The sequence below is a fragment of the Talpa europaea genome, assembly GCF_964194135.1.
Source record: "Talpa europaea genome assembly, chromosome: 12".
NCBI lineage: Eukaryota > Metazoa > Chordata > Mammalia > Eulipotyphla > Talpidae > Talpa > Talpa europaea.
The window spans coordinates 70,781,866-70,808,830 of NC_140079.1; the positions used below are offsets into that span (position 1 = coordinate 70,781,866).

The following is a 26,965-nucleotide window of genomic DNA, read 5'->3' on the forward strand; positions in this document are numbered from 1 at the left end:
TTGGATATAAAAACCAAACACGTGGGCCTTGGGCTGGCTCGCTGTCGCTCGCCTCCTGGCTTCACGGCTCCTGGCTTACAGCCAGCTCTCAGAGCGCCATTTGGGATTCCTGATCGATCTGCGGATCAGGTAGGACTTATTTAAAACGTTGTCTCCCACTTTTCTCCCAGAGCTGTACATTTCCTCATTTCCCCTTCCCTTGTAAATAAACCTTTTATTAACCTTTCACGTGTGCCTGCAGTAGAGCATTGATAAGTCCTTTTAAACGCGCGGGTGAGGACCCACAGTCAGGCACCCCGTTTTGTATCGGGGTTGCTCTACAACATTACCAGTCTGTTCCAGGGAAGGGAATCTCTCAAATTGAGACGGGTCCACTCTCACAGTCCCATGGCCAACAGCCAACCCCCCTGCAGTGTTCTGAGATCAGCAGCCCTGGGGAGAGAGATTTGACCAGGAAGCAGAGTGCTTGGCTCGTGAACGGTTCCCAGAGGTAAGTTCTTTGGGAATTTGATGGGAAGAAAGAGGGTGTCTTTCCCACTGAGCTCCTTGTGTCTCTGATGATGGGAGAGCTGCAGCCTTTGAGTATTTAATGTAAGTGTGTGAGTGTGGGGTGGGATACAGGGTGTCATATAATGAGAAAATGACACAAACACTCGGAAGATCAGAAATGAGGTCTGCAAATTTCCTCTAACAAACAAGCCATCAGATGAAGGTAAATGAAGGTGGGTGGTGTGGACGCCTGCAGGAGGAGTCAAGGAGTCATCTTGTTACAGAGCAACCTCAATTATTAAACGTGTTGCCTGACTGTGGGTCCTCACCTGTGTGCTTAAAGGGGACTTACTAATGCTAAACTGCAGACATACACAAACAGTTGATCAAAGGTTTATTTACAAGGGAAGAGGAAATGAGGATATGTGCAACTCAGGGAGAAAAGAGGGAGATAAATTCTTAAGTGTGCCCTACCCATTCCACTGACCTGGAATCCCAATGGCACACTGAGAGCTGGCGAAGAGCCAAGAGCCATGAGGCCAAGAGAACACAACCCAAGGCCTATGTGTCTCGTTTTATACCACACCTGGCTGCTTAACCCCACCCTCAGGTCCCAGCAACCCTCCCTTTGGTGATGATGGGATTTGTCATTCCCAAAGTCTTGAAGGCTTTGGTCTGGAGTTGGGGTGGAGTCCACAAAGCCTGTATGGAGTTTTCTCAGGACATCCTTTCCCCCTAGCAATCTCACCGCGCTGTCCTATCTCAGTGCTGTGCTGTCCGGGGACTGTCAGCCAGACCCAAGGGCCCCGGTAGCCCGGGTGAAGCACTCTATAGAGGTGGATGCCAGGGATTGTCACGGAGTTGTTGAAACACTCATCTCCTTCCCTAACACCATCCTCATGGCAGCCCTCTGGCTGTGTCTCCCCAAGATGACTGTGTCCTGGGGAGGTCTGGACAAGAGGGCTGCCACTGGCCTGTTGGATTCCAGTGCTCCCTTCCCCCTGTGTTCCTTTATCTTCCCTTCTTTTCCTCCATGTACTTTCTTTCTTTCTTTATTTTTTTAAAGATTTCTTTTTTTATGCATACAAGAGCTGGGATACAGGCCAGAGATGTGGGGGGTGAGAGGATGCACCAGAGACAGAGTGGGGAACAGAACAGGCAGAATGACCAGATACACTGCTGAGGGGAGCAGCGGGCACATCAGGAGAGATCTGCTGCACCATGTGGGTGGCTCCCTGGCGGCCAGGGATCGAACTCATGGATCAAACTCATGCTGCAGAGGCTGCGGATTGCTTCATAGTGCTGTGCTTAATCCCTTGCATCACCCGGGAGGCCCTCTCCAAATACTTTATGTTTGGCGTTTGTTAGTTAGTATTGCTCATCTCCCCGCAAGTCCCATCCTAACTGTAACGAAACCTTTCTGCTTTCCTGCTCACAGCTATCGCCCACGTCTGGAGGTGGCCAGCACTTCGTTGGAGCCTCATAAATATTTTTTGGGGAGGAATGCTAACTTTATAAGTCAGTTCACTTCAGCTCTGAATAAATGAGGTGGCGGCCTCAGTCTGATTAGCTCTGGGGCATTGATGAGCTGTTGTGCTCCGCACCCGAGCAAAATTTGCTAAGGAAAGTGTTTTCATGGGGCCCCAATCTGGTTGGAGGGCCACTGTTTGCCCAGCCCCCACCCCCTTCCTTCTAGCCTTCCCACCTCTCTCCCACCCACTGCACGGTGGACAGCTCTGACCATTGGAAAGTCTTGTCTTACCCCCATACCCCGCACTGACTCCCTAAGGCTTTGATCTATATCATATTCTCACACAATGATGTAAAGTCTTTCCATAATATTAACAAATTTGATCAGCACTCTGGGCCAAACTGCTGCTTTTAAGAGGTCAAATTTTTCTTCCCTTGAATAGTTTTTCAAGTGGGAACATGGCTAGCTTGAAATAGAAAGACTGAACTTTTATGCATCCATTCCAAATATCAGTTGAGTGTTCTGAGTGTCCAACCTAGGGACATACGGAGATGACCCAAAGGTGGAGTCTGCTTCTGGGATAAAGATGCCTTTCAGGTCATGTGCTCACACCATGGGGACCACAAGGAAAGTGGAGGCAGAGGACACAGAGAGCCAGCCCGCAGGGCTGATGGAAGTGTCTTCAGTGTTTGGGGCATGGGAGTGCATCTGGGGGTCCAAGACACAGGGTGCAAGCCTGGGATGGCTTCACTTAGGAATTGGGGTTTGAGCTGTTTTGGGTAGACAGGAAGAATGAGTCAGTGGACACGCTATACTTGAGAAGGCAGGGAGGAGCTTCTTGGGGATGGAGGAAGTAGAGCTACTAGCCGGGATGGGACAGAAACCATTTCCTTTCCTTGGAACTCTGGTGCCTCACTTTCACTATCTCAGGCAGCCTCCTGAGTGCTCCTCATCCTCACAGGCCCGAGGTGACCAGGCCACACCTGCTGCACTACTCGGGCTGCTACCATGGGGGCCCTTCGGTGGCTGCTCCTCCTCTGGCTGCTCCAGCACGGTGAGTGGGCCTAGCTCCAGGTGGCAGTGTCTAGCCCTGTTCCCCCACCTTGCCTGCATTCTGCTGGTCTTGGACCACAACGCCCTCACTGTGGGGCTGTGAGCTTTAGCTCCTCTGGAGGAGACAAGACAGAGTGAAGCTTCAGTGGCCTCCCCTGGTGGCACAGGCCAGGCGGTTGAACGCAGCACTGTGAAGCTGTCCAAAGCCTCTACAGTGCGGGTTTGATCCTGGCCGGCCGGCAAGAATCCCACATGGCGTGGCAGACCTCTCCTGTCTCCAATCCTCTCACCCTCCTGCATATCTGGCCTGTACCCCAGTTCTTGCATGCATGAATAAATAAATATATATAAAAAAAAATGAAGCTTCAGAGCAGAATCCAAAAATGCACAGACCTGGCATGTGGGAAGGGAGCAGCCCCAACAGCAAGAGCAGGGGGTGTTTGGATGGCAGGAGAGTGATGGATGCCCAACCCCTGGAGGTGCTCTAGTCAGACACACTGGAGCCAGAGGGCAGGAATGAGAGCGGGGGCCAAGACGCTGCACCAGTTGGGATAGAGACTGGTCCCTGCCAGGCTCAGCAGCCCAGAGACACCAACTGAGCTGTTTCCATTTTTTCTTCCTTTAACTGCAGCCAAAGGGGACTCTGGAGATGATGTGGATCCCATTGATGTAGTTGGGGTTCTTCAGGAATCCATCCTCCTGCCCTTGGAAATACCATCCAATGAAGAGGTTGAGAGCATCATCTGGTCCTCCTCCACGGAGCTTGCCAAAATAGTGCCCCGGACCGAGGCACATCCAAGCACCTTCACTTTGTATGACCTGCGCTACCAGGACCGCGTGGATCACCTGGACCCCAGCTATTCCCTGCGTATCAGCAACCTGAGCATGGAGGACGCAGGGCCTTACCAAGCACAGGTCAACCTAAGGACATCCCAGCTCGTCATCCTACAGCGCTATGAACTCCACATCTACTGTGAGTTTGGTCTGGGACCCAATCATGCCTCTTTTTTGGCTCTCCTAAGCTTCCCATGCAAAGGATTTGGGTCTTAGAACTCAGGTTATGGTTTGGGGACCTAGACAGGAAGGAGGGCAGGTCCACTGTCCCCTCTGGTCTGAGCTGCAGCCACAGAAATGACTCAGAGCAGCAGGACCTGGGAGACGCTGTTTTGAGGAGGTACCCAGCCAGAGAGGGGGGTGGTGTGCATACCTCCAGGGGCCTTCCTCTCCCAGTGATATTCTGCATCCTGGGGGTGGATGCCACCTGCATTTCTCTGTGCAATTTGAAGGCACATGCCTCCTATCTGAACCCAAATTTCTTCTTTTTCTTAATAAGTATTTTTAATTCATTTTTTAAAAGATTTATTTATGCATACAAGAGCTGGGGTACAGCCAGAGGTGGGGGAGTGAGAGGATTCACCACAGACAGAGTGGGGAACAGAACAGGCAGATTGGCCGAAATACACTGCTGAGGGAAGCAGCGGGTGAGTCAGGGGAGGTCTGCTGCGCCATGTGGGTAGATTCCTTGCGGGGGATTGAACTCGTGCTGCAGAGGCTGCAGACAGCTTCATAGGCTGCGTCTTAACCCCTTGCGCCCCCAAGGAGGGCCCCCAAATTTCTTCTTAATATTTGTCTCATTGACTGATGTCCTACTTGGAATCTGCAGATTCCAGGATGAATGGATGAAACTAAATACCCTGGGAAGGGTGCTCATGTTGTTGTTGGATCAAGGAGACAGAATAGGTCTGGAAGGAAGTGGGGGCAAGGGTGAGAGAAAGAAGGTCCTTACAAAGGAGAACTTGAAGATGCCAAAGGCGCCCCTGTTCACATAGCACCTGTCAGGAGCCAGAGGTTCTGTGTTGACTGGGTTTTATTGGTTTTATTTGTTTAGGTGAAGGGGCTCAGGAGGCAGCACCCATACCCCAGGTTGAGGAGCTAGGAGAGCAGACCCCACACATGATTACATAGAGGGCCTTTGTTCACTAGGGCGCCTGTCAGAGCCCCGGATCACTGTGAACATGGAGATCTTGGGGGACATCTCCTGCAATGTGTCCCTGACATGCTCTGTAGAGAAGGCAGGCCATGATGTGACCTACAGCTGGGTGTCCCTGGAGGACGGCACCAACACCACCCACGAAGGCTCTGTCCTCAACATGTTCTGGAGGCCTGGGGACAAAGCCGTTTCCTACACCTGCAAGGCCAACAACACTGTCAGCAGCATCAGCTCTCGTCCCATTTCTGGCAGACTCCTCTGTGCAGGTACAGCCCCTGAGCCGCCACTTCCCCCAGCGCTTCCCTGGAGAGCACGGGGAGTCCAAAACTTGCTCTTCTGCAGAGACTAGATCCCTGGATTGCCCCCCTTTTTCTTGTGCTCCCCACTTCCAAAGATCTGTTCTTCTCTTGCTCAGCTGCACTTGCTCCCTCAGTTCCTGAGCCTCTGTGAGTAGAATATGCATTTCCAGACACTTGCGAAGGAACTGCAGCTGACTATGAACTTGAGACTGCTGTGTGTATGGAATTCGGGGTAGGAGTCTGCCCGTGTGGACTTTGCCCCTCCCTATGGCAAGCTCCTCTCCTGCCTTCTTCTGTCCCAGATCCAGGCTGTCCTTCCCAGAAGGCTGGAGGGCCCTTCTGCATCCTGGCCAAAGGGCTGCTCCTCCTGGTGCTGTTGGCGACGCTGGCCGCGGGGCTCTGGCTCAGCTGGAGCTGGGTGAGACGTGAGATGCCGGAGGGGAAGAAACTCAGGAGAAATAGAATGAGGCTGAGAAAGAAGGACAAGCTGGGCCCTAGCCTGCCCTGATGCCCCTGGGGCCCCTTTCTGTCCTCTCATGGGGCAAATGATGTGTGGCCAAGGGACACAGAGTGAGGGAAGACTGTCAATAAAGTCGAGTGAAGAACCTGTGCCTCAGAGAAACTGCCTTAGGTCCTTCCCTGGGCAGCTCTGGCAAATCCCGAGCCTTGAGCCCCTCTCCTGCCTTCTTCTGTCCCAGATCCCGGCTCTTCTTCCCCGAAGACCGGAGAACCCTTCTTTACTGGGGTCTCTGTTCCCTCAGGAGCCCACACTACCCAGCCTACCCTCGGGGAAAGGCAGTCTAAAGGCTTGTTCACAACGAGGTGTTGGCATGTTGTTATTCCCCATCAACACACATTTCATTTACACTTTAAGTGCCTCTGAGCCACTGACGTGAGCTCCTAAGGGAGGTTGCAGGTGCGGAGGCTCCTCTGCCATCATTCCTACTCCTCTGAAGGCGGGGTGGTGTAACCCCCCGGCCCCCATGCACCTGCCCTGTCAGGAGGCTGTCCTGCATAGGGAGACTCACCCTGAGTGCCCCGCACAGTCCCTCTGGGTCTGAGCAACCCTGTGACCTTTCCTCCCTGTGCCCGATGGCCAGGACCCCGGTGCCTCTCCAGGGGGTGACCTCTGTGATGCTAGCGTGTCCCATCTGTCTCTATGGCCTCCGTGTCTCAGACTTCTCTGCACTCTTATCCTGGATAAATGCTTTCCCCCTTCATCACCCCCTTACCCCGCCATTGCAAATGCCCTTGATCTGAAGTTCTTGTTCTTTCCCAAGCTCCATGATCAGCCAAATTCCTCCCCCAGACTTGGCAAGCCCCTGCTAAAGCCACCCTCATTCTCCCCTTCAGGTATTACTGCAGGCGCTCTGGCGTGTTGTGTGTGCATGTGTGTGTTCCTGTGTGGGTCTGTGTGCATGCATGTGAGTGTGTATGTTTGTGGGTGTGCATGTGTGTGTGTGCTGGGGAGTCACCTAAAGGACTGGACAGTGAATGAACTGGGGGAGATGGGATAGGCAAGGTGGGGACAGCACTGGGCTGGGCCAGCTCTGCTCTGCTACTCGCCTCTGGCTTGGGACACTTTGTTCAGCAAGTGTCCGCTGAGCCACAGCACCTTCCCGCGGGGATACACACTTTGAGGGGGAGGCAGGCATGGGGACCGCTGGTTGGAGCTGTTTGAGAGGCCTGACTGAGAGGCCCCTTGGCACCACAGAGGCGGGGGTTTCAGAAGTGTGTGGGAGACTAGGAGGAAGATAACTCCTTCCCCTTTCTGAATAGAGAAAGTGGATCTCCAAAATGCCTTCCAAGAAAAGGAATATGAAAACTGTGCCAGGCAGAGGGAGGTCTTGGGGAATCTATGGTGATGGAGGACACTGCTTTTGGGTAAACATGATCCCCAGGGGAAGGGGTCTTAGCAGCCCCCTTGACTGGAGGCCAAGAGTCAGGGCCTTTGCTCTGGAAAGGAGCAGGGCCAGGAGGTAAGTGTGGCTTCTGTGTAGGTTTTGTGCTGGAGATGGAGCCCTAAGAGATCTCCAAAGGCTGGTCTGGTAACATTTTCTCTACTCCTGAGGGCCTGAGCCCTAGTCTCACAGGAGGCAGTCCCAGTCCTGAGGCTGACTGTCCTGCCACCTGGCCCTGAGGCTGACTGTCCCATAGCCTCCTGGCCCCAGTCCCTCACTCCTCTGACTCCTTCAAAAGGGTCTGCAGTCCCTAATCTGAAGATGGACTGGAAATGACCAGCTGGGATCCATCTTGCACACAAGGCCAGTTGTTTATCATGCAGAGTCAGATACCCAGAAAGTAAACAAGAATGAATGCCTTCCAAGGCAGGCACAGGGGTCTCCCTGGAATTGGTCCAAGTCCCTTCTTCTCACAGCCAGTCTCTGGCTGGAGAAATACTGAGGCCCTCAAGTAGCCCAGGGCACCCAGAAGAAGGCTGAGCCCCCCAAGACAGTGGCTAATCACCACCTGATGTTTGTAGCCCCTTCTGTCTGAGATGGGGGTGGGTGGGTGGGTACTGTCTAAGCCCCTGAGCCAGCACTGAGGAGGCTGCAGACACTGTCTGCCCTTGGGTGCTCTTTGTGGCTGGTAAAGATATGATTAGAGGGGACAGGACAGGGCATGATGGAGGAGGCAGGGAGGGCCAGCTGGAGCCAAGAGGTAAACAGGAGCCCTGGCCTTGATTAGCAGTGAGTCCAGGCGAGGAAGATGCAGCCATTCAGAAGACAATCCCAGTACCTGGCTTGGAGGAAGAGCTCAGGGAACTCTGCAGCCCACTTGCAGGGTGATAAAACAGTGCTAAAAAGGAAGCTGGAGAGGATGGCAGGCCCCCTGACAGATAAGTACGGGGGTTGGAGACGGGGTTCAGCGATGCACAGAACAAGCTCCAGGCCCTCCATGGAGCTCAGCGCCTCAGTGGGATAGAAAACAGCCAGGTGACAATCTTCTAGAAACCATACTCTTTCCTGATCAGATGGGGCCGTGCTGCCCTGGATGTGCTCAGCAGTGTCCTTCACTGACAACCTTTCTGATCTCCTGGTAACAAGCTGAAAATGTGGGTGGTAGTATCTTAGTTGTTTGAATAAACTTTCCCAGAGGGTAATGATTATGGATCACGACAACCCAGAGGAAAATCTTTAGTTTGGAGCCTTAGGGACTATTTTTATCCAATTTCACTTTTGGCATGGATAGGAAACAACTTGTAGGCCTACGTTCCTTTTTTTTTTTTTTTTTTTACAAAAAGTGGAGCTACATCTGAGTCCAAATGACAATAATAAATGCCACAAAATAAGCTTCTAGAAAGAACGACCCTATCATAAACTTTTAAAAATTGAAAACTATTTTAAACCCCAAATTTATAAAAACTTATTCTACTGTGCAAATGAGATGAGTTTATCGTCAGGAAAGCCCTGGAGACAGCAGAAATGAAAGCCTAGGTAGGAGGTGGGAGGTAGAGCCCGTTTGAACATGGGGGAGGGAGGTCTTTCCAGCATGTTGCTGAGGAGACAGGAGGTAAAGAATGCTTTGCACCTTGACATCTTTCCTGGGCACGCTGCCTGACCTGCTTCAGTGCCAGGTCCACTGAGGTGCTTTCCCTCATCAACAATAAGTCAGTGTATTACTAGGGGAGGCGATACTGAAAGCTGCCTCTCTGTGGGAGAATTTGCAGAAGGGATGGTGGGTGAGACCATACCTGTCCTCACCCCCTCTACCCTGTTTATCTAAGGCTGGGTAAAATGCACCTGCTGCTTCCACTGGGAAGAACTTTTCCACCAGTGCGGATCACTATAGATGGAGCAGGCAGGCATGGTGAGCATCCCATCAGGATGTGGTCCCTGGGGCTGTGGGAGCACTGGAGGGAGGCTGGGGCAGGGTACCTGTGAGCAGCAGGTAGACCCATTTTGTACCTGCTACCCTGGCCATCATCCCATGATTCAGGGCCGGGTGCTCTAGTTTGAGTCAGGAATCAGACTGGGTAACACCAGTGTGCACCTGGACAGGAACACTGTCAGCTTTGAGCCTGGCAGGAAGGCTTGGGGAGGCAGCATCCCTAGGGCTGGGTGGGGCGAGGAAATGGAAAGCTCTGAGGGCAGGTCTACACAGTACCAAGGGAGTAAGTCTCACAGGGGAGTTGGATGAAGTCTGAGTTGGATCTGACTCCAGGTCAGGGATGGGAAGTCTCAGGCCAGGTCCTTGTGCTCCGGGACCCCCATTTTGCGGCGTGTACCTAATTCCCAGGGTTTCCGTGTGGGCTACATAAGGGTCAAAAAGCACTTGTCCAGGGTCTGGCGCCTCAGGGATCCCGAAAATGCTCATCTATTCATGTCTCCTCTGTGGATGTCCATGTCCCGCCGCCTCTCACTCCTCTCGGGGCCTGTTCTTCAAGGTGTTGCGCCGGGAGCTCACCGCGCGCAGCCTTCCCCCAGTGCACTGTGGGCGGCGCCTGCACAGGATGGGGCGCCCGCCACGCAGACAGGTATTTCCAGTCGGGCCAGAGAACCGGGGGGAGGAGGATCCGGCCGAGATCGGAGCAGCCTGGGGCGGTGGATCCCCCGGGAGGAGGCGCTCCCGCCCCGGCTCGGGTTTCCACCGTCGGTCCCTAAGCGGGTTAGGGGCGGGATAGGTGGGGGGCAGGTCCACTGGGGACGACGCCCGGGAGCAGCCCAAGCGCCCCTGGGCCGGGGGTTCGGTCCCAACCTGGGCGGGAGGTGCGGCTCGGGGGACCAGAGCTCCACCCTGCGACCCGAGCGCACATGCACCGCCCCGCGCTCCGAAACTACAACTCCCAAGCGGCTCGGGGTCGCGCCCGCCCGCGGTCCCCCGGCCGCGGGAGGGGATTGGCCGTCTCCAGGCGACTGGGCGCGGGGCGCAGGGCGGGAGGCGGGCCCGCCCCCCATTGTGTGGCCTGAGCGCTGCTGGCGGAGGTGAGGGCGGGGGCGCATCGGGATGGAACGGGGTGAGGGGGGCAGTGCGGAGTTCTGGGGGACAGCAAAAAGCGCGGCGTCGTGGGGTGGGAGTGGAGTTCTTCGCGGGGTAGGACCTGGAGAGTGAAGTGGAATTCTTGGTGGGCTGGGGGTTCCGGGAGAACTGAAGGGGTGCGGGAGGGCTGGCGGTGGGCTTGGGGAGGGATTCTTGGTAGGTTCCAAAAGCAAGGAGGAGTAGCAGGGGTCCGGAGAAAATAAGGGAGAAGGGCACTGGGGCGGAGTGTCAGAGTGCGTTGTGGAAGGGGTGGGTGTCAGAGTGCATTGTGTGCTGAGGCAGGAGACGGAGGGGGAATGGCTGGGGGGAGAGGGCAGTGGAGGGGGGCATTGAGGAGAAGGCAGGGAGTTCCTTGAGGCATAGAAAACCTGGTGCAGCTGGAGATCAGGTGCGGAAAAATGGGAATGGGGGGCTGTGAGAAGTCGGGGTAACTGGAATAGGGATACCGAGTTGTGGGGGAGGCACAACAAGGTGAGGACTTACTAGAAGCAAAGGAGTTGCATGATCTTAGGAAAAGCAGAGGAATTTGGGGATACCTGCTTGCTAAGGCTATGGGAAAGCCAAGCCAGGAGGGACCTTGGCTTCCTTCCTCTCCAGGCAGAAAGAGATTTGTCGGGGAGGTGCTGGGGAGCTGGCTCTGGGAGTGGGAAGCAGAGGGATGTTTGCTGGAGAGTTGTAGGGAGTTAGACACAGGGTGCTGTCAGGTAGAGAGATTGGGCCAGGGAAAAAGGATGTTTTCTTACGGGTCACCACCCTTGAGGCCAGGAGTGGGGTGAAGGCTGCAGAGCAGAGCCTGCTGGGATTTACCAGGCCCAAGGCAGCTCTCCTGTGCCCTAACTCACTGCCACTGCCTTGGAGCTCTGGGGCAGCCAGGAATGCCTACCCTCCGTGCTCTGGGACTGGCTTTGTACATGCTAGGGACTAGTCTCCGAACCTGCCCCTGGGGCTGGAGAATGGGGTTGCTGCTGCACTTGGGTTGTGGTGTCTGGGGAGGAGAGCTGTCTGGCAGCAGCATGAGAGGTGGAGCCAGCTGCAGGCTCAGGACCTGCCCAGACCTGGAAGAAGCTGCCTGGCCCCCTACCAGCAGGTAGGGGTGGCCTCCCCGATCCCCAGCCCCCAGTGCCTAGCTCACTCACTGCAGTAAGCTGTGTTGGGAGCTGAGGGGAAGAAGACCAGCTTTCAGGTTCAGAGCTTGGGGAACTGGGGCAAGGAATTGATGGGGAGTGGGGGCTTGGGGGTATTTCCTGGGGGTTCTAATCCAGGCTTGCCTTGGATGGACTCTGTGCTCCTGGGGAAGGCTCTCTGGATCCCCCAAGTCCTTGTCACAGAGGGGGAGGTGATGGCACTGGCCTTGTTAATAGCATTGGGACTGAGGAAAGAGGAGAGTGAGGAGGCCAGACTGTGGGCTCTTACTTTCTGAGAGTTCTTTTTCTGAGTGTATAAGAGCCCCTGTGTCCTCCTGCCTGATTTCTGAGAACCTTAGTAACCCAGGTATCCCCAGAAGTCTTTGGCTTTTCCTGAGATCTTTCCCCTTCTGCTTCCACGGTGACCTCACCTCTCTGGCTCCCCTACCCCAACATGCCCTCATTCTCCTGTCCCTCCAGCCTCCTCTTCAGTCTCTGATCTGCGTGGCTTCACCCCTTGTTCCCCCTCTTTCTCTTCCTTTGCCCTCATCTCTCTCTGAGTGTGGGTTTCGTCTGTTTTCCAACACTGGCCAACTGGACATGGCCTTGCATTTTGTGTTTAGACCCGGTCTAGGGGAGAGGCTCCATCTGTGGTCACCGGCCAAGCCTTAACTGTCCTGAAGAGAGAACTGAATCTGCTACTGGCCAGAAGGACTGACCGGGCCTGCTGGGCTGTTTGCATCGCGGGCCCCTCCGCCTGGGCCCTGCACGGGAGGGGCCGGCGGGCAGGCGGCTGGGCTATGGTTTGGTGCCTCAGTCTGGCCGTTCTCAGCCTGCTCATCGGCCAGGGGGCTGACGGTGAGGACACCTGGGCACAGAAACCCCCTTATCCTGGGGTAGGGTGGAAGGTGGGGGGCCATTGCCCAGGTTCCCTGTGAGCAGATGAGGGTGGGGGGCAGGATTGCTCACTTCACAAACTCCCAGGGAGCCCTCAGAAAATATGCCCTCCTGCCACCCACCCCGCAGGTCGAGGGAAGCCTGAGGTGGTCTCCGTGGTGGGCCGGGCTGGGGAGAGTGCGGTGCTGGGCTGTGAACTGCCTCCTGCTGGCCGGCCCCCCCTTCACGTCATCGAGTGGCTGCGCTTTGGGTTTCTGCTCCCCATCTTCATCCAGTTTGGCCTCTACTCTCCCCGAATCGACCCTGATTACGTGGGTAAGACTTATCCTCAGTGGGAGGAAGGGAGGCATCTCCACAAAGTCAGCTGGAGTTGGGGAGGGGGGTGGAGGCCTCTTCTTGACCACTGGTGTGCCTGCAAGCGGGGCTTTGCTCCCAGCACTGTTAATTCACAGAAGGATTCCTGCATTTACACGCACACACGTGCACAGGCACACATGTACACTTGCACACAGCATGTTATAGCTGTGTGTTTAGAGCGCCACATGTTCTGTTCCAAAGGAAACCCCTCAACCTTGTTCCAAGTGCCCATCCCCATTCTCTAATTGCTCCTCCTAGATCTCATCGTGAAGCGCCCCCCCCCCCCGCCAAAACACCGTCTTGATCACCCCTTGCCTCTCCCTTAGCCCTCTTCTAGTCACTGGCTCTATCTGCTCACCCTCCCACCCCCATTATCTTCAATGCTAGTTTGGGGGTTTTCAGGGAGTGAGCTGATGGGCTGCAGTGTGGTTGGATCTGTGTGCTTCTCCTGTGGGGGTGCAGCCTGATTCTGAGCACAGGCGAACCTGTGCACGCAGCGGGGCTGGGGAGACTAGATGCCTTAGAAATCAGTAGATAATGGGTTGGGCTGTGTTGCTGCCCCAGGTGGCTCCTGTGCAGACTTAAAATAGTGCATGGGCCTCTCTGGGGCCTCTCCTGCACCCCAGCTGCTCCCTGGAAAGGCTCAGCTTCCACCTAATTCAGATGGAGCCATGATCCTAGTGGTTTAATGCAGGGTGCCGAGGACCACGTGGGAGGACCCAAAGATGATCCGGGCTGCCTGCTCTTCCAAGGAGAAACCCCTGGGAAAGGCCATCTGGGAGGCCTTGAAGGGGGGAGGGGCCCCACCTTTTAGTTTGAATCTGGGAGAAGCCTGAGGATTGGCTGAGCCCTCTCTCGGGGGCAAGCTGAGCAGACGGTGGAGGAGGCTGGGGCAGAGGCTGGGGCAGGTGCCACAGAAGGGAAGGTTTATTTTCAAACTGGGGGCAGTTGCTGGCAGACAGCCTGGTGGGAGCATTTGTGTCTACACAAGCCCATGAGAACAGATGAAAGGGGCCCCATCTAGGACCAGTGCAGAGAAGCTGCTGCTGTGCCTGCCAGCCCCCTCCCTGCCTCTGCCTGCTGGGCCTGGGAGGGGCTGGGCTGGGATGAGCTGGCAGACTAGCTGTGGTTGACTGGGGAGGCAGGGGGAGGAGCAGGGAGAAGGGGTTCCAGAGACTTCAGGAAGATTTGAGCTTCCCCTTCCCTCCTGTTTGGGTCCAGCAGGCAGAGAAAGCCAGAGGAACTCTAGTTCTTTTCCCCCTGTGGGGCTTCTCTGTATTCTGTTCCTTTGAACTGCCAGGGCTGTGAGTAGTAAGCTCCAGGTCTTGTTCTCCCTTCCCCCAGTCCCCAGCTGCTGGTCAGGTCAGAGATGGGTGCTAGGCTCAGGGCCTGGAGGGGGCGCTGCGGCCAGTAACTACCTTGATTCTGTTGGAGTGCAGAAGGGGTGACTTTTTTTTTTTTTTTTAAGATTTATTTATTTATTTATACAAGCACTGGGTACAGTCAGAAGTGTGGGAGGGTGAGAGAATTCACCAGAGCCAGAGCTGGGAGCAGAGCAGGCAGAAGGACCGAAGTACACTGCTGAGGGGAGCAGATGTCTGCGGGCCTTGTGGGACCCTCCTCCAGTGGCCGGGGAGCAGCCGGGGATCGAACCGGCACCGCAGAGGCGTAGGGCAGCCTCGCAACCCAGCACTCAATCGCTGCGCCACCGGGGAGGCCCAGAAGGAGTGACCTTTTTGCGGGGATTCCACCGCAGTTGCTAAGCAAGGGAGGTGGTTGCTAAGACAATGCTGTCTTGTCATAGGCCCTGCAAGTGCAAGGAGTAGAGGGGGGCTCTGGGAGCCTGGAAGGTGGGAAGGATGGAGCACGAGAGAGCTTAGAGTTTCGGGAACCTCACTCAAGGGAAAGTGTCCAGTCTTTGAAGTCTTTGCAGAGTCTGGAAGCATCTAGCAGAGAACACTGGCTGTATAGACTGGGACCGAAGTGGTGACCAGCAGTGTGAGACCAGGTAGGACCAGTCGGCTACTGTCCACCAGGCCCCAGCACAGAATTGGGAAGCTGGCCAGATGTCTGGAGGAGGCTGTTCACCTTATCCTGCTCTACTTCCCTTGGATGGATTGCAGACTGATTCTTCCAGACCTTCCAGGCCTTGGGACAGAACTTCCAGGCCTTGGGACAGCTGTTGGTCTATGGCTTTCATGCTGTGTCTCATTCTTGGGAGCTTCAAGATACCCCACACAAAAGAAGGGACATGAGCTTTCTCTTGTCGTGAGCTGTTTGACAAAAATGAGTTCTTTCAGTCTCCATTTTAGAACACTGCTGCTCCCTCCAGTCATCTCTTCTATGCCTTTTATCCTTTAAGCCCTTGTGTAGTCATGCTTCTGTCCTTCTGTCCTCTCTTGCTCAGTCTCCTGGAACGACTGGGCACAGGGAGCACCATTGAGTGTGAGTCCTGCTGTCAGAGGGCTTGAGAGGACAGATGCTGTCTCCTGCTTCCTTGCCCCTGCGTGTGGGAGATCTAGCGCCCTTTGGGCTCTGACCCTGCAGTGGAGGGTGACCCCAGGAGGCTCAGCGCCACCTGCCCAGAGCCATCTTCCCGTTGTGTGACATAAGTCCCACCGTCCAGATGTTTGAGGAAAGTTGGGGACAGAGTGTATTTACTGGATGTCTAGCCAGCAACCATTTGGAACTGTTGCCCATGAGCTACCCGCACCTCCCATGAGAGACACCAAACGTGCCCAGTGCTGAGTGCCCAAGTCCTTCCTCTATGTGGAATCTTGAGAGGATAGAATACAGCAAAATGCCTAGTGTCTCATGGCCCATATTTGGGGTCAGTCTCCCTTCCCTTGCCTGCCTTCCCTGCAAACTTGAAGATCTGCAGTGAGGAACTGCTATGGGGGGGACAAAGAAGTTGGGGCCTAAGTCTGCAGGGCCCCAGGCCAGCGGATCAGTGTAATTAGTTGGTGGCGGGTGTGATAACATTAAATATTTACCTGTAAGACCCATGCTTATCTCTTAGGTGGGGATTTAATATCTCTTAGGTGGGGATTTAAGCACCATGCTCATTAGCTGGTCCACCCATCTGAGAGAACCCAACCCCTGGATTGCATTTTTTTTTTTTTAAACTCAAAAAAGTTTTCATTTTTAATTTGGCTTTCTGACTGTATGCTTGTGCCTGCAATGCTTTCACAGCTTTCTGCTCCTCAATAAGAAAAGCAGACTTGATGCTGACATATCTGGCACATGTGGAGCCCCTGTAGACTGTGCTGACATGTTTTCTTAGAAGATAAAGCCTGTGGTCAGTCCTCCAGAGGCCTCCCCCTGGCTGTTCTCTTCCCCACTCCCATCAGGGAAACCGCAGGCTGAAGCACACTTTGGAACAATGGCCCTAGGTAGAGGGGAAGCAGACCGGACAGCGTGGGAGGTGCAGGTGTTACAGGGCAGCCCCATATAAAACGGGTTGCCTGACTGTGGGTCCTCACCCACACGCTTCAAAGGGACTTAATACTCCGCTGCAGGCACACACAAAAGGTTAATAAAAGATTTATTTACAAGGGAAGGGGGAAATGAGGAATTGTACAACTCAGGGACAGCTCAGAACTTCTGGCATTAGGAAGGGCAGCTTCCAGGTTGGGATGGGCACTGCTCTGGGGGGCTTGTCATCTGTCCCTGCTGGAGGCCAAGGAGGAAGGGCAGGCCATAAATGAGGAGGGTGGAGAGAGTGCCTCCTCTCACCTGTAGCCCAGGTAAGCGATGCTGCGGGAACAAGCCAGGGGGCCATCACAGGGAAAGAACAGATATTTGGGGGGTAGGATTTAAAAGATTTACTAAATGGGTGGGTGTAGGGTGCTGGGGAGAGGAATCATTACAAGTGGGTAGTTTGGTGCCTGGTGGGGCTATTCACTGGCATGGGGTGGGGTGTGGGGAGTATTATCAGGGGAAGGGTGGGGTTAGGCAGGACCTGTGAGGCTTTGATTTGAAATCTCAAACTACTTGCTCAACACTTATTTGGTGCCCGGCACCATGCCACCTTCCTTCCCCCTGGTATGCCCCCTCCACCTACCCAGACTTTCTTTACTCCTTTCAGAAGAGGAAACAGGTGGGGAGGGGTTAAGCCACTTGCTCAAGGGGTACACAGCAGAGCTGCACCCCCAGCCTCTCTGGCTGCCGAGTGCATGTCTTTTCTACCAGGCTGCCCCGCAGGGACCCATGAAGCTTTTTGTGTGCTAGCGCCACACAGGGGAGGGTGTTGAGGGGCGTGGAGGTGCCCTCAGACTAAGCGGGGTGGTGTGATGTGGACTGAGGGTGGTTCTTGGTGTGCGTCCGTGTGCCCTGTGGCCTTGTGGACTCTGGGCAGTCAGCCCTCTTGATGCCTGGGGCATGAGGGTCAGGGCGAGGAGGCTGCTGACCTTGCTGTACTGACTGGCTGGACTCTTGCCACCCTAAGACGCTTAGGCCTTTGATAATAGCTTTGCAGTATTAGGGGCATTGGTAGGCGGCCTGAGTCCCCGCTTAGGCCCCAACCTGCTGAGGTTTGCAGGAACAGAGTCCCCCTGGCAGGAGGCGCTTTCTGGATGCTGGGGAGAACTGTGAGGCCGAGTCCATGGAGCAAGTCTCTCGCATGTCTGCCCACAGTACTGGAGCTGGGATGGCCGAGCTCTGTGTGCTAAATGTACCCATGACGGGCTCAAGTCTGGCCACCCAGTGCCCATCTGGGTTTCTCTCTGCTACACTGGGGCGCAGCTGCTGAATGGCAGAAGGGATCTCAGGGGCTGATTCAGGGATTTGCTCTAGTGACCCCACCCCTTCTGTGCCTCTCTGCAGCTCTCCCTCAGGGGGACCTAGAAGGACAGTCTGTTCTTGGCCTGAGAGTGACGGTGTGCATAGGGTGTTGAGCTCCCAAGGGGTCTCTCCAGCACCACTGATTCAAGGCTCCTCCCCAGGGCGAGTCCGGCTGCAGAAGGGGGCCTCCCTCCAGATCGAGGGGCTCCGGGCAGAAGACCAGGGCTGGTATGAGTGCCGGGTGCTCTTCCTGGACCAGCAGCACCCTGAGGACGAGAACATCAACGGCTCTTGGGTGCACCTCACAGTCAACTGTATGAAGCTGAGCCCCCGGGGTGGGTGGGGGAAGAATGAGGGGCCCCTGGCTTGGTGGGAGGAGACTATAGCTCCCATGACCCTCCCTTGCTGATAGCACCTCACCTACCCCTTTCGCTCCCCTACCTCGCCTGTAAGTTCTTCATACTGAATCCTGTCAGTAGCCAAGCTCTATATTGGGACTTCCCCTTCTTCTCTCCTCTCTCTCCCGTGCCCCTAGAGGGTGGTGGGTGGGGAAGGGTGGGACTTGTGCCCTAGAACAGCTCACATAACGTAGCATTTCAGTTTTTTCAATGCTATTTAATCCTTTGCCTCCTGATTCTCTGTCAGCTTTTGGAAGCCAGAAGGTCACAGTTTTTCCTGTTTCACAGACGAAGTGTCTGGGTCACAGATTAGGGACAGAGCTGAGTATAGAAGAGGCCTCCCAGCCTTCCGAACGATGTTCTTCCAAGGGCACCCTGCTTTCCCACTTGGTGCCACCCTGTAGGCCACATAGGGGCGGGGTGTCTGACATGGCCTCCGTTTGCTTGGGTGCACAGCCCTGAGCTGGCTTGGACCCTGGGGTCCCGCTCTTTGGTCTGAGAACCCCTTTGTTGGCCTCATTGCCTCTCCCCCCACAGCGCCCCCGAAGTTCCTGGAGACACCCCCCCAGGTGCTGGAGGTGCGGGAGCTAGAGCCACTGACGCTGCGCTGTGTGGCCCGTGGCAGCCCCCAGCCTCAGGTGACTTGGAAGCTCCGAGGACAGGACCTGGGCCAGGTCCAAGGTCAGGTGCAGGTGAGACCTGGGGTTGGGAGTGGGGGGCTTAGGAGCTGCTGTGTAGGGCACCCCTGAAGTGGGCTGATGCTGCCCTCTGTCAGCCATCATTGGGAGTGCAGGATCTGATCCAGCAGAGGCAAAAGGAGTGGGGGCCTCCCTCACCACCACCCCCCCCTTCCTTTACCCACTCCTGCCCTCCCTCACCGAACCCTACTCACCAGTCCCTGCCTTCTCTCATCTACCCCTACCTGCCCCGTCCTTCCTCACTTTTCCCCTTCACCTGCCCCATCACCTGCCTTCCCTCCCTCATCCACCCTCTCCTCACCCACCCCTGCCCTCCTAACCCATTCTTCCCCTCCTCACCCCCTCCCTCTCGCTCCTCCTCCCTCTCCCCTCTCCTAGGTGCAGAACGGGACGCTGTGGATCCGACAGGTGGAGCGAGGCAGCTCCGGTGTCTACACCTGCCAGGCCTCCAGCACTGAGGGCAGCGCCACCCATGCCACCCAGCTGCTGGTGCTAGGTGCTGTCTGGGGTGGCAGGAAGGCGATTCTGTTAGAAGGGGGGTGTACCTTGAGGTGGGGAGGAGATGGGCATGGAGAGAGAGAGAGATGCACTACCAACATGCGCTGCTGCCTAACACCAGCATCTTCACTTTAGAGAATCTGCAGGACAAATAGGTAGATAGTGCTCTGCAGTGTCACCCTTGGAAAGGGCTGGGTGCTGGTGTTCAACGCTGTATGTGGAATCCCTTTGAGCCTCAGTCACTTCATCTATATGACAAGGCCCATGCTGACCTCCCAGGACTGTTCAAGAACTAAATCAGGTTGCACCAAGCACTGTGATGGGTCATAGAAGGTCCTGGCAAGACCTTCCCTTTGGGAGAAAAGCTGGGAGTGGAAGGCCCAGATCTGCCTTCATGGGGCCTCTCATCCCCATGGGAAGGAGGACTGGGCAGTGTTGCTCACCTGGTGCTGTGGGGAAGGCAGGTTGGGTGCAGTCCCTGGTGCCAGGGGCGGCCCGAATGTGGGTCTTGCCTCCATGCCAACCTTGTGTGAGTCGCCTCACTGTCATCTTCACTTCTTCATCTCTCAAGTGCCCACCACAGCAGAGGCACTGTGGGGATGCTGGGAGGTGCAGTCAGGTGCTGAGCAGAAAGCAGTGTGCCCCCAGAGCCTGCTGCATCTGGGGTTCAGAGAGTAGGGGCAGGTGGACATGAATGAGACTGATCTGGGCGCACCAAGCTGCCCAGTGGCCTGAGACCTCGGAGGTCTGGCAAGGGAAAGATGGCTGACCAGGCATGGAGGGTTGGGTCACCGGCCATAGACTGAGCTTCTCATGGCAGGAGAGGGAGCTGTTGCGGGTTCTTGGGCCATAGGGGCATTTCTGCATGGATGGGGAGCCTGGAGTCAGGAATTGCCGCTGAGTCTTGGTAAGGTTTGGGCACCTGGATTAGGGTAGAGGCAATTTAAGATGTGACAGATGAAGGATACAAAGGGTAAATCAGCAGAGTGAAAACATTCATTTCCCTCAACAATTTCTCGGGAGGATAAACTGAGTGAATGGGTTGTCACTGGTGGATTAGGGAGAACTGGGGAAGAAGAGCTTGTTTAGGGGAGAAGAGGAACTTTTATTATGTACAAGGGGTTCAGCAAGGCTTTGTAGCAACCAGCCCAGCATTCCAGAGGGCAGATGGGAAGACTAGGGCTGAGCCTCCTTCCTTTTGTGCTCCCCCACAGGGCCCCCGGTCATCGTGGTGCCCCCCAGGAACAGCACGGTCAATGCCTCCCAGGATGCCTCCTTGGCCTGCCGGGCTGAGGCCTACCCCGCCAATCTTACCTACACCTGGTTCCAAGACAGCATCAATGTCTTCCACATTAGGTGGGGCCTGGGGGAGTAGAGGTGGGGTCTGGGTGCTCTCTTTGAAGGGCCCCTTGACTGAGCAGAGCCTGAGCCCTTCCCACATGTGCCATTGCAGCCGCCTGCAGGCCCGAGTGCGGATCCTGGTGGATGGCAGCCTGCGGCTACAGGCAGCACAGCCCGATGATGCTGGCCGCTACACCTGTGTGCCCAGCAATGGCCTCCTGCACCCACCCTCGGCGTCCGCCTACCTCACTGTGCTCTGTAAGCCCAACCCTGTGCCCTCCTAGCATGCTGTAGTCCCCAGGGCCAGCCCCTGCTTCTCGCCCACCGTCTGCCTCTGCTTCCCCCAGACCCAGCCCAGGTAACAGCAATGCCTCCCGAGACACCCCTGCCCATAGGCATGCGGGGAGTGATCCAGTGCCCAGCTCGTGCCAACCCCCCGCTGCTCTTTGTCAGCTGGACTAAGGATGGGCAGGCCCTGCGACTAGACAAGGTACAGATTTGGGAGCAGGCGGAGGAAGGGCTTCACTTGGTGTCATTCTAGTTAGTTTAATTCAACTGGGTGACTGGGGAGCCTACTACACCTCTTACCCGGTGCTGTGTGGGGTTGGTCAGGGAGCAGGGCAGCCTAGGGGATAAGACGGCCAGGGATGCAGCAAGCACTTTGGGAAGGGGGGCAGGCGCAGGCAGGAACCCGGGCCCAGAGGCAGGGAAGACTGCATGGCATTTGTGATCCACACCCATCTTGCTGGGAGCCCCAGGGCCCCTGGGGACGTGATTGGTGTCAGAAAGCTGGAAAGACAGGTCTGGGCTCACAGGAAGAAGTGCGGATGCCAAGTTAACATGACCTCATCCCACGCTGATTGGGATCTTTCGTTCATCTGCAAAGACTAAATTCCTTGTGGGCTGGTATTGCATCTTTGAATCCTGGTGTCCCCGGGGCTTCTGCAATTGTAGTACTCAATATATTTTTGTTCAGTGTTTAAAAAAAAAAAACACCTAAAGTCAGCTGTAGGAGGGAGGTTTGAGCGCAACCTGCATCAGAGGTGTGAGCAGGAGCAGAGCTGGTTGGCAGAGTGGGGGGGGGTGAGTGTGGACACTGCGAGCGGTTGCAGGCTGTTGAAATGGTATAGGTGAGAGGTCCTGACGTCTGACTCAGCAAGCACCTGAAGACGGGCCTCGCTCAGACAAAGGCCCTCCCCAGAGGTCAGCTTGAGGACGAGGCGGTGAGGCGTCTAGTGTTAGCCAGGACAGAGGAGTCTTTATGTAGAAATAGCAAAGGTAGGAAAAGGAACTGGTTTGGGGTGGAAGATAGTGAATTTATTCCTGGTGCTGGGGGGACAATTAGGAGAGGTTCCAGTAGGCAGGGAGTCCCACACGGCTCAGCACCAGGGGGCGCCATTCACACTGTATTCTGGGTTGGCGCCCCCTGAGGGTGTGAGGCTGTGTTACACCGGTTGGTGGCAGAGGAAGGAAGGAGAATCCTGTGTCCTCTGCATATCTTCCTCCCCGGTTGTCCCTGTGGCTCCTCTGGCTCTGCTGAGTCCCTTCACTTGTTACTCCTCTCCCTCCAGTTCCCCGGCTGGTCCCAAGGCCCAGAAGGCTCACTGATCATTGCCCTGGGGAACGAGGACGCCCTGGGAGAGTACTCCTGCACTCCCTACAATAGTCTTGGAACTGCAGGGCCCTCCCCCGTGACCCGTGTGCTGCTCAAGGTGAGGCTATGTGGCTGATGTGTATGCAGAGGGCTCCCCAGTCTGTGCTGCCCAAGGTGGCCTCTGTGGCAGAGATGAGACATGGGACACACAGCTTAGCCACAGAGGGTGGCCCTGCCTACCCCAGCACTCTCTAACCTGACCAAGCTACCTCCCTCTCTGCAGGGAAAAGGATAGACTACCAAGGGGAGGTGAATGCTTCTCTATAGGCCTTTTAGCCCCACATTGTCCTCCGACTCTCCTGGGAACAGACAGAACTAGAGACACAGTGAGGATGGAGATTTGAGTTGGGGAGTCTGGAATCCAGGATGGGGATAGCAGTGTGAGAGGCCCCTTCCAATGCCAGCTCTGGCTTGCAGGCTCCTCCAGCTTTTATAGAACGGCCCAAAGAGGAATATTTCCAGGAAGTAGGGCGAGAGCTACTCATCCCCTGTTCTGCCCATGGAGACCCTCCTCCTACCATCTCTTGGGCCAAGGTAAGGCTCCCACCCACTCTGCTTGTACCCATGCCCGTGATACCCCTGCTTCTGTGCCCCTGACCCTATGGGAAGGAGAGGGCTATTGGAGGCAGGATGGGGGGGAGTGGGGCTGCCTAGAGTCATGAGTAGCACCCTTGGTGAGGGGTGGCTGGTGTGTCCTCATCAGGCTGACCAGTGGTTCTGTAGGTGGGCCAGGGGCTGCAGCGCCAGGCCCAGGTAGACGGCAACAGCAGCCTCATCCTACGACCGCTGACCAAGGAGGCCCATGGACGCTGGGAGTGTACCGCCAGCAATGCCGTGGCCCACGTGGCTGCCTCCACAAATGTCTACGTTCTGGGTTAGTAGATAGCTGGCACAGCCAGCTGGGGCTAGAGGAATCCACATGGCACAGGGGACAGGGGTCTGGTACTGCCTTTACTTCTTCACCTTCCCCCTGGGGCCTGACCACTGACCCTCCATCCCTTCCACCAGGCACCAGTCCCCATGCAGTCACCAACGTGTCCGTGGTGCCTTTGCCCAAGAGTGCCAATGTCTCCTGGGAGCCAGGTTTTGATGGAGGCTATCTGCAGAGATTCAGCGTCTGGTACACCCCACTGTGAGTGACCACCCCCACCTTTTTCTCCCCACCCTGATTTTATCTGCCCTCTGTTCTTTCTCCCATTCCTGCATTCCAGCCCTTCCCCAACTCTGCTCCTCCCCCCCAGCTCCTGAAATCTTAGGTGTTCTGGCCTGAGATTGGAAGGTTGAGAGGAAGGAAAGGACTCTCTGGACTCTAACCCTCCTGGTCTTCTCATTTCATAAAGTGCCCCCCATCATCTCATGTCCTCTAGGGCCAAACGTCCTGACCGAGCCCACCACGACTGGGTGTCTCTGGCAGTGCCCGTGGGGGCTGCTTATCTGCTGGTGCCAGGGCTGCAGCCCCACACCCAGTACCAGTTCAGTGTCCTCGCTCAGAACAAGCTGGGAAGTGGGCCGTTCAGTGAGATTGTCTTGTCTGCACCTGAAGGTGAGACCCCCCACCAGTACAGCAGACAAATGTGGGGAAGGGCAGTTGCGAAGGCCTGGATGTGGAGGATCTGGGTGGGAGAGGGCAGAGGTGCTGGGCAGTTTGTTCAGAAGGGTTTGTGTAAGATGAACCAGGTTATCTTTAGGGGCTCTGGGAGAATGGCTGGGTGCCAGGGGAGTAAAAGGCTGGGGGCAGGGGGCATTGCAAATCCTATCTTTATGTTGCCTGTCTGTCCCATCCAGGGCTTCCTACCACACCAGCTGCTCCCAGGCATCCCCCTACAGAGATGCTGCCACTTCTGTCCCCTCCTCGGGGCCTGGTGGCAGTGAGGACCCCCCGAGGGGTACTTCTGCATTGGGATCCCCCAGAGCTGATCCCTGAGAGGCTGGATGGCTATATCCTGGAGGGGCGTCAAGGTTCCCAGGGCTGGGAGGTGCTTGACCGGGCAGTGGCTGGCACAGAAACGCAACTGCTGGTTCCAGGACTTATAAAGGTGTGTGGGGGAGGTGGGCTTCAGGGTCGTCCTAGCTGTCTGCTCCATTCCCCAAACCTGACTGGCTGGACCTTTCCCCAGGATGTTCTCTACGAGTTCCGCCTAGTGGCCTTCGTAGATAGCGATGTCAGCGGTCCCAGCAACACCGCCAACATCTCCACTTCAGGTGCGAACCTGGGGGAGGCAGATCACTGGCTTTGGGGGTACCCAGAGCCTGCTCAGCCTTGGCACCGACCCTCCCTTCCTCCATCGTCTCCCCCGACCCAGGCCTGGAGGTGTACCCGTCCCGCACACAGCTGCCGGGCCTCCTGCCTCAGCCGGTGCTGGCTGGTGTGCTGGGTGGAGTCCTCTTCCTGGCCGCTGCTGTGCTGGTGAGCGTCCTGGCCGCCTGCCTCATGAACCGGCGCAGAGCGGCCCGCCGGCGCCGCAAGCGCCTCCGCCAAGGTAGAGCTGGAGACCCGCCCCAGGAAGCCCAGCCCCCTGAAGGCCACGCCCCGAGGGGAAGACCCGCCCCCCCCAGCGCCTCGGGCCGAGGAGACCCCGCCCCGGGAGGGTTCCGCCCCCCCCTCCCCCGCTCGTGTGCCAGGGAGAGGATGCAACCCGCGTGTGTGCCAGGTTCTGGCAGCCCGTGGCCCTACATCCATCCTGCCCGCTCCAGTCCGGCAGAGAGGGCCTGGTGCCTGGGGTGGGGAGCCTTGGTTTTGCCTGTGTCATCTCAGGTTCTCCTGCCCTGACAGATCCACCCCTTATCTTCTCTCCTCCCCGGAAATCAACTCCACAGTAAGTACCTGTGCCTTCTCCTGTCTTCCTTCTGCTTTCTGGCGTCACATGTCAGTGTTCAGTTTCCCAGTGCGACTAGGATGGGGGCCAGAAGTGAGAGGGAGGTGGCCGGTCCAGTGATCCTGTACCTCCTTCCCATCCTTCTACCATGGAGGGGTTCATGTCTGCTTGCTTCCCCTAACTCTGTTCTGTTGCACGCTCTCAAGACCTAACACTGGCTCCTGGGAGGGGGACTGGCCCCCTACCATAGACCCACTCCTGTCCCTCGCCAGCTCTGCTCCCGGCTCAGGCAGTCCTGACAGTGTGGTGAAGCTGAAGCTCCAGGCTTCCCCCGCCCCCAGCCTGCGCCAGAGTCTGCTGTGGGGGGAGCCCTCCAGGCCCCCCAGCCCACCTCCAGATCCTCCACCTAGCAGGGGCCCCCTACCCCTGGAGCCTATTTGCCGGGGACCAGATGGGCGCTTTGTGATGGAACCCAACGTGGAGACCACCCAAGAAAGGTCAGGTCCTGAGCCCGTGGAACCTCGCACTGCAGCCCAGCGTCAGGCCAGGTCTTTCGACTGTAGCAGCAGCAGCCCCAGCGGGCTGCCCCAGCCCCTCTGCATCAAAGACATCAGCCCCGTAGGGCCCCCTCCTGCAGTCCCACCCAGTCCCCTCCCAGGTCCAGGACGCCTGCTCCAATACCTGAGCCTGCCCTTCTTTCGGGAGATGAACGTGGATGGGGACTGGCCACCCTTTGAGGAGCCCGGACCTGCCCCGACCCCAGATTACATGGATACTCGGCCCTGCCCCACCTCATCTCTCCTGCACCCCCTGGATTCGCCCCCTGTGGCACCCAGGGCCATGCTTCCTGGAGCAGCTCCAGAGCCTGCTTACACAGCGCTGACTGACTGGACCCTGAGGGAGCGGCTTCTGCCAAGCCTCCTTCCTGCTGCCCCCCGGGGAAGCCTCACCAGCCAGAGCAGCGGGCGGGGCAGTGCCTCCTTTTTGCGGCCCCCCTCCACAGCCCCCTCTGCAGGAGGCAGCTACCTCAGCCCACCTCCAGGAGACACCAGCAGCTGGGCCAGCGGCCCTGAGCGATGGCCCCGAAGGGAACATGTGATCACGGTCAGCAAGAGGTGAGGGCGGTCCCTGACCACCCCGTCTCGGCCCCTATCCTGCCCTGTCATGTCAGGCTTTCTCCCCACCCTTCCAATGCCCTCACCTCTGCTCCACCCTACCCTGGACTAATGGACCTTGTCTCCTGTAGAAGCTTCTGCTGAGGTCCAGGGCTCTTCAGGGGAAAGAAAGACTAACCAACCTGATTTGGGTGACCTAAGCTTCTATCTTCCACTCACACCACACATTTGTCTTTACACAGGAGGAACACGTCTGTGGATGAGAACTATGAATGGGACTCAGAATTTCCTGGGGACATGGAATTGCTGGAAACTCTGCATCTGGGCTTAGCTGACCCTCAACTCCGCTCTGAAACTGAGCCAGAGCTAGGTGTGTGATTTCCCAGAAAGGCAGGCATCCCTGGCCTAGCTATCCCAGCCCCCACGGCCTTTGACCCAGTCTGTCCCCAGTCTCCTGTGGCCCCAGGCTCTCTGTTCTGCTCTCCTGGCTTGTCTGCACCGGTAGGCACTGGAGAGCACCTGGTTGGAGTCGTCACCCTGGGAGCTTCAAGACTCCTTCCTCTCAATGTTTGGCCCTATTGCAGGTGCAAAGACCCCAGACGAGAGCTGCCTTCTGAACACTGCCCATGCTCCTGGCCCAGAGGCCCGCTGTGCTGCTCTTCGAGAGGAGTTCCTGGCCTTCCGTCGCCGCCGAGATGCTACGAGAGCCCGACTACCAGCCTACCGACAGCCGGTCCCCCACCCCGAGCAGGCCACTCTGCTGTGAAGGCCCCAGGTAGAAGGCTGGATGAAGACACAAAACCCTGCCAAGGAGGCGGCCAGCAAGATCCAGCTCCAGTATGGGGCACTGTCCTGCCCCTTTGGTGCTCAGGCACAAGCCCTGATAGTGGGCTTAGTATGAGATGTGTGTGCTAGCCCCTGGGGATCGCAGGTCTGGGTGTGTGTGTGTGTGTGTGTGCGCGCGCGTGTGTGTGTGTGTGGGTGTGTGTACATGTAGTGGGGG

The 26,965-nt window shown here is 56.6% G+C and overlaps 2 protein-coding genes across 3 annotated transcripts; both read left to right on the top strand.

Annotated features, from left to right (window-relative positions):
- Positions 1 to 2,968: 2,968 nt before the first annotated feature.
- Positions 2,969 to 5,810, top strand: SLAMF9 (SLAM family member 9; the record flags this gene model as incomplete). The annotated part of the gene is made up of 4 exons (XM_084250107.1): positions 2,969 to 3,014; positions 3,645 to 3,986; positions 4,997 to 5,269; positions 5,605 to 5,810. The coding sequence occupies 4 exons, from the start codon at positions 2,969 to 2,971 to the stop codon at positions 5,808 to 5,810; spliced, it is 867 nt and encodes a 288-aa protein (XP_084106233.1).
- A 6,396-nt stretch (positions 5,811 to 12,206) lies between these two features.
- IGSF9 (immunoglobulin superfamily member 9) lies at positions 12,207 to 26,728 on the top strand (the record flags this gene model as incomplete). 2 transcript variants are annotated; one of them, XM_084250478.1, is made up of 20 exons in its annotated part: positions 12,207 to 12,264; positions 12,433 to 12,618; positions 17,604 to 17,756; positions 18,378 to 18,532; positions 18,917 to 19,034; positions 20,251 to 20,392; positions 20,490 to 20,635; positions 20,725 to 20,867; positions 21,949 to 22,089; positions 22,449 to 22,565; positions 22,755 to 22,905; positions 23,040 to 23,163; positions 23,399 to 23,574; positions 23,817 to 24,067; positions 24,149 to 24,233; positions 24,335 to 24,511; positions 24,805 to 24,847; positions 25,120 to 25,962; positions 26,205 to 26,332; positions 26,547 to 26,728. In XM_084250478.1, the coding sequence occupies 20 exons, from the start codon at positions 12,207 to 12,209 to the stop codon at positions 26,726 to 26,728; spliced, it is 3,519 nt and encodes a 1,172-aa protein (XP_084106604.1). The 2 variants fall into 2 exon arrangements, with proteins under 2 accessions (XP_084106604.1, XP_084106605.1); XM_084250479.1 differs by having other exon boundaries at positions 20,773 to 20,867.
- Between the last annotated feature and the right edge of the window lie 237 nt (positions 26,729 to 26,965).